Source organism: Nyctibius grandis, chromosome 5, assembly GCF_013368605.1.
Source record: "Nyctibius grandis isolate bNycGra1 chromosome 5, bNycGra1.pri, whole genome shotgun sequence".
NCBI lineage: Eukaryota > Metazoa > Chordata > Aves > Nyctibiiformes > Nyctibiidae > Nyctibius > Nyctibius grandis.
The window spans coordinates 62,521,839-62,531,941 of record NC_090662.1 but is presented as its reverse complement, the minus strand read 5'-3'; the positions used below and the strand labels follow the sequence as shown (position 1 = coordinate 62,531,941).

At 43.3% G+C, this 10,103-nt stretch overlaps 1 protein-coding gene across 1 annotated transcript in view; it reads left to right on the top strand.

Annotated features, from left to right (window-relative positions):
* Window positions 1-365: 365 nt before the first annotated feature.
* ISX (intestine specific homeobox) overlaps window positions 366-10,103 on the top strand; it is a 28,265-nt gene continuing 18,527 nt past the window's right edge. The window contains exons 1-2 of the mRNA XM_068402521.1: window positions 366-537; window positions 8,361-8,603. Coding sequence (XP_068258622.1) covers window positions 366-537; window positions 8,361-8,603 — 415 coding nt within the window. The remainder of the gene's footprint in view (window positions 538-8,360; window positions 8,604-10,103) is intronic.

Sequence of the window (10,103 nt, the reverse complement as noted above, 5' to 3'; positions counted from 1 at the left end):
CTGGGTCTGTGGGGAGCACACCTCCTCCTGGGATGGCCGTGGGATTGTTCAGAGCTCCGTAAATCTGCGCTGGCTGGGGGATGTTTGGCAGTGGGTGGGGTTGGTCAGGCTTTTACCCCCACTTCTAATGCTGTTTTCCCTAGACACGGGAGCACAGGTCTTGGTCCCAAGCTGATCGGCAGAGAGGAGCAGGCGTGTGTGCTCACTCGTGGGTCGCGTTTGTTTCTCCTCCTGGTGCTCCTGCGGGTCACCCGGGCTCGGGTGGGGAGGGACGTGCACCTTCCCAGATGCATGTTTCTCGGGGTGCACCAAGAGCCAGGAGAGCAGGAGAGGACTCTCTGTCCCGTGGCCACTTTGGAAGGAAGATGATGGACCCCCAGGAGTGTGCCAGCCAGAGGAAGCCCAGCCTGTCCTTTTCCATTGAGGAGATCTTAAAGAAACCTTCTGCCAGCACTGCCCGAAGCAGTGAAACCAGGAACAGAAGTAACTACGCTGAAAGACCTCCAGCCCTAAAAGCAGGGTCACCACTGGCCTTTGGTAAGCACCAGTTGTAACACTTAATGAAAATGCGTCTTTCTTTTTGACCCCTAAAGCTCTCCTGCTTGATTATGTAGAATTTTCATTTTTTAGCATTTGTAGGAATCTGGGATTTCCCTAATCAGGTACAAATCATTCATTATACATACAGAAATAACCTTTAAAAAATAATTTGCTTCCAGTCTCACAGTAGACTGTGTTCCGCTGCCAGCCTTTGGTGGGATTTTGTACATTATGAAGCTCCAGTGTCACTGGAGAGGTGGGTATGCAACGTGAACAGTTATTGGGGGTAGCCCTCTTCAGTAACAGTGAGAAGTGCTTGTTGTAAACAAATACAACATCCTGGTATCTTTCCCTTTAAAAAACAATACTTTTGTTATTAAAAAAAAGAAAAATCTCCTGTCATAAGGAAGGACAGGCATTCAAACTCAGGAAGCTAGCCTAAAACTGCTGCAACTTAATGAAGTTGTTGGAGTTTCATTTATATCAAGAGCTGGTTGTTGTCTGGAATTACAGCCAAATCTCATAGCAGTACCATTTTCTGATAAATCCGACCACTCATCCTCAAGCAGGAGAAATGGTCTGTAAGAGTAACAGTAGCTAAGGAGTGTTAGAACTCAATTGCTGGAACGAGAAAAGAGAAAGCATTTGTGTTTAATCATTTCTTCTTATCATCAGGGACACTAGGTCCTTTCATGAACTAAATAAAACTAGCTAGTAGAAAACTAGCATGACTTCAATCTTAGCAAACCAGCAAGTGCATTAGCCTTTTTGACTTCAGTTTCCTCGGTTTAGTTACTTTGGCCTTGAGTGAACTTTTACCCCCATAAAAATTGTCTCCTTTTTTTTTTTTTTTTTAAACAAACAACAATGGCCAACATTTTCTGGATTTAGTATTCCTTCTTCTTTTTTAATCTACATCTTCCATGAAAAGGAGATGTTTTATGTACACAAACACATCCACTTAACTGACAAACGACCTGTAGTTTTGACAGAAATTTTTCACTCACCTGTCGCTCAACTGCTTTCAACAAAGCTTAATGCTACACTTTTTTTTTGTAATGTAGAGAGATCCTTTCAAGGATCAGGACCTCATTTCCCAGGACACTGGATGAACCACCCCGTAGTAAGGGAGAGAGTCTTTTTCCAAAAACCTGGCAGTGCAAGCAACTATTGCTTATTCGCATAGTTTCAGCTCTTTTTATGTCCAAACTGGATACTGACATGGACTAGAAAGCAAACAAAGCCTAAATCAGGAAGGAAACTACAGCAAAATGAGGATCACACTCTCTAGTGTCACGTTAGTCACCAGTTGAGCTCGAGTGCAGTCCCACTGATGCTGCCTCTCAGCCATGCTTTGCACAAGACTTGCACTTTCTTGTTCACCTTGGACACAGGGTAACGTCACTGTCTCAGTACAGCGCTTGTTTCCTGACCGTGAGGCAGGACCAGCCCACAACACATCTCACAGCTGTGGGAGCCCCAGGCATAGGGGCTGAGTATGCAACTGCTGCCTTTATGCCAGTATCTGCAGCTTTCCACAGAAACCCATGCATTAGGGAAAGGGATAGCACGCTGCGGTGTTTTCACAGAACCATAGGATAATTGAGGTTGGATGTGAGCTCTCGAGGTCACCTGGAAGTCCAGCCTGCTGCTCAAATAAAGGGCAGCTTCAAAGACAGACAAGGTTGCTGAAGGTCGAGGCTAGTGTTGCTTGGCTGTTTCATCACTGGCACTGTTGTAGGACTGCAGCATTTAGAGGTTTCCTAAAGCTGCCAGTGCTGATCAGACCTGAACAGCAGCAGATCCAGGCCATGTTTTAAATATGGTCCTGAAACAAGCAAGAGCGTGGTAGTTTGAAGGGGTGTACAAGAACATAGCTGATGCTTGTGCAAGCATAATGGGGCCTGTATGCTGAAGGAGCCCAGGTGCCAGGTTGCCATGGGGGGGAAATTCTGGTGTGAGCTCTGTGGGAATGAGCTTTTATGAGCTGAAAGTCCTTTCCAGAGGACCCATGGCAGTCACTTTGTACCACTGCATCCAAAGTGAGACAGTTAACATCACTGAAAATAAAGTCAGTGCTGTTCATAACATGGACCATAGAACTTCATTTTAACAATGTGAGACTCTTCTCTGGGAACAGAGAAGCAAGGCAGAGACGGGACCTTTTTGTATGAAGTCTGTTTCATGATCAGTGTTGAAGCCCTGTTTCACTGCGTGTTCCAGCTAAGCATGCCGCTCCAAGCACAAGGTCTGACAAATCTGTATGCAGGACATGGTGGGTTCCTAGGATTGCATTACTGCACTGCCAGTACTGTCTCATCCCAAATTGCTCCACCTGAGAGTACAGTCAGTTTTTCACCTTGAAAGCAATGCAGGCAGAACAGCCAGGCCTTGCCTTTGACTTGCTTCATCACCTAGCCAGAGAGAGACACTAGCTGTAGCAAGAGAATATAGTAACTTTTCTCTCCCCTGTTAGAAAGCAAGGTTGGGTTAATGTACTTAAGGCAATATAAAATGTTAACTAGTGAAAATTTTATATACACATGAAGGTTCACTTAACTGTCACTGGAGATGGGAAAAAAGGAAAGCTGTAGAGATATTCCAAAATGTTGTTATACGTTGCTTTTGCAATTGATCAATGATGTTTAAAAAAGGGAATAAAAATGAAGCTTTTTCACTGTTGGTTTCTTACTAACACCAAAGAGATACCTAAGCTTATTATCCTTTGCTTTCCCAGCAGAACTGCCAATTTTTGCAGATAAGGTTTATTTATTTCAGAAGTGCAATACCCTATGCTATACATCCTGGGGTAATTGCTGTATTTCATCAAAGTCATTCAACTTCATGCCATATAACACTGGCGTTAAACAAGTTGTGTAAATAGCCAGCCGTATCTAATTTCGCTCAGTGTTGCCCAAGGTCAGGGAACTGAAATGAGCTATGGAACTTGTTGGAAATTCCAGGATGGGACACAAATCCAGCTGTTTTCCTGGAACAGTTCAGAAGCGGCACAGAAGGAAGTACTGCGGGTCAGGGCTGACTTATATCTTACTATGGATTTTAAGAACATTTCCCACATCCCATATGGTATGTATCTAAGCCAAGCCATGATCCATATGAGAGGAACAACTGGCACCACACACGTACTCATAGCTACCATAAGGTAAATACCCAGGCCAGAAATTATCATCCAGCTCATCTGCTGATCTAGGCAGTCTAGGTATCAAGATCACACTTGTCCTGAAGTCTAAATCTAGCCATTATGAGCTGAGGAGATGGTTATGACCAGAGGACCAGAAGATGCAGAATATCAGAAATGAGGGACATAGACAAAGCTTACCCTGGAATCCTTTCCCAAGAAAATCCAGGGTTGCTGGACCAAATGACTTCTAGAAGTTGCTTCTAACCTAGATTATTCTATGATTCTTTGACAAAATGTTGTTGTGAGGTACAGTGCTAGCCTCTCATGGAAAGCTGGGGCAGGACTTGATCATGTATGAGAAGATCTCTGGGCCTGACTCTTAAGTTCACAGGTTTTTGTAAGTGTAATTCCAGTGGGACCTAGAAAAAAAGACTGTGCAGTCTTCTCATGAGTGTGTGACTTCCCAGTTGCAGTATTAGCCATTTGTGAGTTTACTGCACAGAGACAACTACTAGATGACCTGGAACTGCAGCTGTTGATCTGAAGTCTACTAAAATTTTTGAATTTTTGAAAGACTCTCACCATGTTAAAAAAGGAATAGTGAACAAGAAGACATTTTAGTATTCAGTCTATGCTTTCCCTCTCTTCTTTTTGTCACAGTGCCTACAAAGGGTAACCGTGGCCTTTGCAAGGGACACAAATAAACACCCAGCAAGTGCTGATCTCCTCCCTAGTGCCAACTCTTTTGTTTTAAACAGAGAAGAGTAGCAGTCCCTTTAAACAGAGAATAGCAGTCCTATTTCAGAAGAAATCCTTCTTCTGAAATTCCTGGGAACTTGATTTCAATGTACTTGAAAGTGCATCTGAAATAATTGTTCATTACTCCCCCAGTTTCTGCCAATGAGGTTCCACCAACAGCAGGTCCTTTATCAAGTTAAGGAAAGCTTGGGATGAGGACATTACACCTGGGAAATTAATAGTAAAAGCAGTAACAGATACAGTAATTTTGTCATTCTGCCTGTGTTATGCCCCATTATGTCAAGGATATGCAAATTAATGGGAATACAACTGCTGCTTCACACACAAATGTCAATATGGTGATTGTTTACTCCACCCTTAGCAACACTCCACCCTTAGCAACACTCCACCCAGCTTTATTGCAAAAGAGGAAACAGCTGAAGAAATATAACTGAATAGGTACCACCTGGCTGATACCACCAATTCACCCCACCTATTACAAGGGAAAACAATCCACCTAAAAAAAAAAGAAGGTGGTATAGAAGCAAGAGAAAAACAGCACAATAAAAAGCTGCTTGCACTTCTCAGTGATGGGCTCTTTCCTGTTCACAGCCTTAGTAAGACCCCAAAAATCATAAGCCTTATGCCTACAACAGGTCTGTCTCTCTCCAGTGATTACACAAAAAGGCTGAAATGGAACTTAGGCCATCTGAAATAACCTCCTGCTTCCAAAAAGAAATCTTACTATTTTGCCTGAAATTTCCTATCTTTTCCTATGCAATTGAAAGTCAAGCCAAAAATACCATTTTGAGCCACAAGTCAAAGTCATTTCTGTGCATGACAGTAACAAATATCTCATGTTGTGCCAGGATGAAATGTTGTTGCCATCCCTGAAAACAAAAGGAAAGGAAAACTGCATTCCTTGGAGGAAATTTTACCCCATGCCAATTCGCAGGTATTTTTCAGAGATCTCTGCTGGAGTCACATGAATATGCACTGAAAAAATACTGGCTGGCCTAAAAAGCTACCATTTCAGACAGCCTCCTTGTTTGTTCAGGACAACAAGCACCAGAGGAGGTTGCAATGCAAACAGGTCTAGACCTTGGGACTCCTAACTCTCAGATATGTGCTTTAAACTCAGTATCATCTGCCTTTAATTTTATCCTCCAGAAAACTTTCTTGATTTTTCCAGCCTCTCTTTAAGGTTCATGCCACTCTAATTTGTTTCTTTGATCCCAAACAACAAATCTTTCCACTCCTTTTCACCAGTTCACAGAGACACTGGTATTTTCCCATCTGCCTAGGACAGTCTTCCATTCCTGTTTTCTCTTCTTCAGTCTATAATTATTCTATCCATGCTTATGTATATAAGTTGTGCTCATCACTGGGGTATGTGAGCATCTCAGAGAAAAATTTTGGGGAGGAAAGTTGTGTATGAAGGATGAAGCTGTATGAAAAGTCTTCTATAATTCAGAAAATGCCAGTGTCATTTATGAAAGCTTTAATCACTACCTACAGGAGCACCTTGCTCAGGTACCCTTATGTTCTTCATTACTGTAGGATTTAAGTACCATCACTTCTGTAACATGTTCATTTCACAGCATCACATCTAGCAAGGGAATGCAACTAGTCCTTAATTTAGGAATGAGGGATTAAAATCTAAGAATTTATGCTGACACTGATATCCTCTGAATTCTTGAGCAAATCATTTAACCCCAGCCCCACACTAGTGACCATTCCCAGGTCTATCCTTCTCTTTTATACCACAAATATTGTTCCAATTCTCACCTGTTTTCTCACTAGAAAACTCAAACCTAGTTGATCCTAAAGGGATTAAATGAGTCCCATTTTGCACAATATGCCTCAAACACAGAGGTGAACCTCATACCAGGTTTTTAAGGTCAGCATGGTTGGACACATGCAATTGTGTTTAGAAGTTTACCCAAAGATTGGTGATAATTTGGAAAGATAGCATTTGAACAGTCATCCTTTATTGATATGAGGCTTTGACTAATTTCCAGAGCTCTTCTAACTGCATTTTCTTCATGTCAGTGTCAGCCCTCTGTAAAATTCCTATTGTGTGGGCTTTTACTAAGGGCAGAATTGGGCACTTTGTCTCCAGATGTTATAATTATCATTGCTCCAAGGCTGGTTACAAATAGAACTTGTTATTTGTGCAGAAAATAAAACTCTGACAAGTCTAAAAAGTTAGTTGCTTTGCCAATGCTAGATACTGCACCAGAAGTAAAATATATATTAAAAAAATGAGTTTCTTCCAGTACAGCCTGTTGGGCTTCACACCTGCTGATATTTAGATATGAGAGGGGAGAGAGGAGAGGGGAACAGCCACAGGTGCTGCAAATCCCAGAACCTAGATGTGGGTGCTGCTCAGGAGTGCAGTCCATTATTGTATTAATATTTTAATGTTCTTTGGTGGTAATAGCAGACAAACCTGTGCTGTCACATTTGCTTCAGGGTCATGCTGACCATGGAACCTAAATTCCCCAATGGGTCCATTATGCTTATGTGTTGCTTCTTGCTCTGCCTTTCCGAGCAAAGAAATCCAGGCATGGAGGAAAACTAGAATAAATTGTAGGTTTGCCATTAAAGCAGCACAGACCCAGTTATCTTGTTTCTGAAGAGTCAAGCCTGAGCCTTGATTGCATCTACCAAAGGCAGCACATAAAGCACTCAGAATTGAGCCTTATGGTGAGGATTTAATGTAGAAAAGAGCGGGTAAGAGAATGGGAGTGTCTGGTATACCTCCCTTGGGATGATAACAGCCACAGACAGCCCACTGCCTTGAACCACGAGGCTTCCCAGCATGTTATATTTCAGTGCATGGCACTGCAAGGTCCGCTTACCTTTATAAGGAAGAGTAAGGACTCATACTACATTCATGAGAGCAGAAAACTAATCTGAAAGATCTTTGCAGTACCCCTGCTACACACAGAGGCGATGGTGTTAGAAATAAGGCAACACCATGGCAGAAGAAAGATCGTGGCTTCTTTGGCCAATTTCATCACCACTCAGGATCAGGTGTCCTAGCACATGTCACCACTGGTTACTGCTGAGGTTACCTTCAGCTCCCACTGAGATTGTTTATAATGCCCATGCTCAAATCTAAGCTAACCTTATGGCTGCACTTCATGAAAATGGACCAATGTGCACTCCTGTTATGTTTGTCCTGTCAACAAGAGCATGCAGGTGATTTCATGAAGATGAGTTGGCTGTCAGTACCTTCCTAGATATCACCAGCATCACCTGTCACAAAGGCAGATTGGAAATGTTGACAGCCTGGGCAAAGAATGCCTTTAGAATTATCCAATGCCTAAATCTGAGTGGCAGGCAACCCAGATGTAGAAGAAAGGACAAATGGACCCAAATTGGGGAAGACATTGACCTTTAGCCTATTTTCTGGCCCATCTTCCTATAGGGTAGATGTACCTACAGGGACATTTAAGAAAGGACCAGATTTTTAAAAGCATTTGGCATCCAGCAAATTTCACAGTGACCTTGCTGACAGATTTTCAGAGCAGCTCCTTATCTACTGTACTTCTGAGTTCTTCAGAAAAGGCAGCCACCGATTTGGATACTGACAGGGAAGCTGAGCTTTTTTGATCATTTGGTTGTGCTTACTTACTTCTGCAGTCCATTTTTTAATATCTCCCACAAGGACCATTGAAAGTTTTAAGGTGGAAGGAAGCAGAGAACAGGCTAGATTTTGGGGTCAAATTCACCAGGATCATGTCCCTCCAACATGGGGTCATCTTGGTATTGATGCACAGCACAGAAGGATTAAGGCCGTTTTAAATATGATCAGGTTTGAATGGTGAAGTATCTAAACCACACCCATGCTTTTTTTTTTTCACACAAAGTGGAAGGTGCGCTGAACGATGGTTGCTTTATTCAAAGCTGTCTTGTGCTGTGTCCTTCACAGATTCCAGCAGCAGGAGTCAGTTAGATTGTGACTTACCTTCAGCCAAAATGCTTCTCACTGCCACAGGTGCTACACCCTTGGCCAGGGCAAAGAAAGTGCAGGCAGATCACTGCAGGAGACCTACTGACAGCCCAGCTTCCCTCCTGAGTGAGCACACAGGACGTGAACACTTGGAAGACAAAAGAAAACATGAGGAAGAGGAAGATCAGCTATGTGATTTTCCAGTGGACCATCCAATTCATGGTGAGTGCCTCTATGTCCAAACTTTCTCCCAGAGCACCCAAAAAACACAGCTGTTATCTTACAATGATGTAGGTGACAATACCTAGCAACAGACATCACAAATATTTCTACTGCTAAGCTCATGGCTGAGTCACGGGGATGGTTCTTCAGTCTTGACGTCGAAAACATGGAGACCTACTCTTTGAGCTAAAGATCTAGCTCAGGCCTGCCAACCCTACCAATTTTAGTGATAGGGACTGCTTTGCATGTTTATTGCCCTCCTACTTGGGGTGGCAATTTACGGTGTTACCATGCTCAGGAGCCTCGCTCCCTGGGTTGTGCAATGCCCGTTTCCTGGTAAATGGGCATTGCACAACGTGGGGAGCGAGGCTGCTGAACATGCCGAATCAGCTTAATGTGTTCTGTACACCTTGGACCCACTGTACAGGTGATGAAGAGGTCATCAGCATGCACACAGGCAAACTGTCGATGTGCAATAGGTCTGGCAGGCAGGATGTATCAGGCACAATTTTCAAGCCCAGCCATGTTGGGCTAGCCGGGTCTGCTAATTTCACTAGTTGTGAACACTCGCAAATAGCAGTCTATCTCTTAGCCAAAGCAAAGGAAATACAAACGTACTTTGCCAGTATGTTGCACAGAGACTTTAAGCTGAGCAGGATGCATGGTACCTGAACAAGACAAGTTCCTAACAGACAGACTGCAATTTATTAGTAGCATGTGACAAAAACTGCTTTAACTTCTTTGAGTTTTAGGAAAGGTTAATACAGACGATCATACTACACTCCAGAAAACAGGTTCTCAGTAGCAGCAGTAAGGCGTTTGCTGCATAGTTTATTATACACTTCTTTCTGAAAGGGAAAAAAAAAAGCAATTTCAATTAAGTCCATCGAAGACTGCTAATGGGCTCATGTCATGTGACCGCAGATGCAGGGTCACTCAGCTGGCTTCACTGAGATCCACACATCTTCCTTGGCTCATATTCTGCAAGTTGGCAGAAGAAACATTTCTTTCTGTGAAATATATTTGAAAGAAAAGCTTTGTTCCTGCTGCTGCTGCTATGGTATACATGAGTCTTGTGACAAGCTGCTGTCACCTCCTCCTCCTGCACAAGACAGCATCTGTCTTGATGCAGAAAGAAACCTTGTAAGATAACTGGATATTTTAACCTCCCTCTGCCCTGATGGCAGTATGGCAAAATCATGCTGCCTCCTTGCAAGAGAGACAGGGCTGTACGTATCTGGCATTCAGAGTTGCCTGTGAGTGCTAAAAAGGAGTATATTTCATGCCGGAGGGAGTGCCCAGCCACGGGGATCACACTGGAGCTGGGAGGTGGCTTTCCCAGGGTGACAGAGGAGGGAGGCGGTTGTCCCCACTCAGCACTTAGCCTCATTGACCAGCACAGTTGTTGGTACCAGCCTCATCAGCAAAGCAGGGGGGGAAGTATGTAATTATCTGCACAAAACTGAGCCAAGCTGAGCAGGCCCTTTCAATGACAACTTA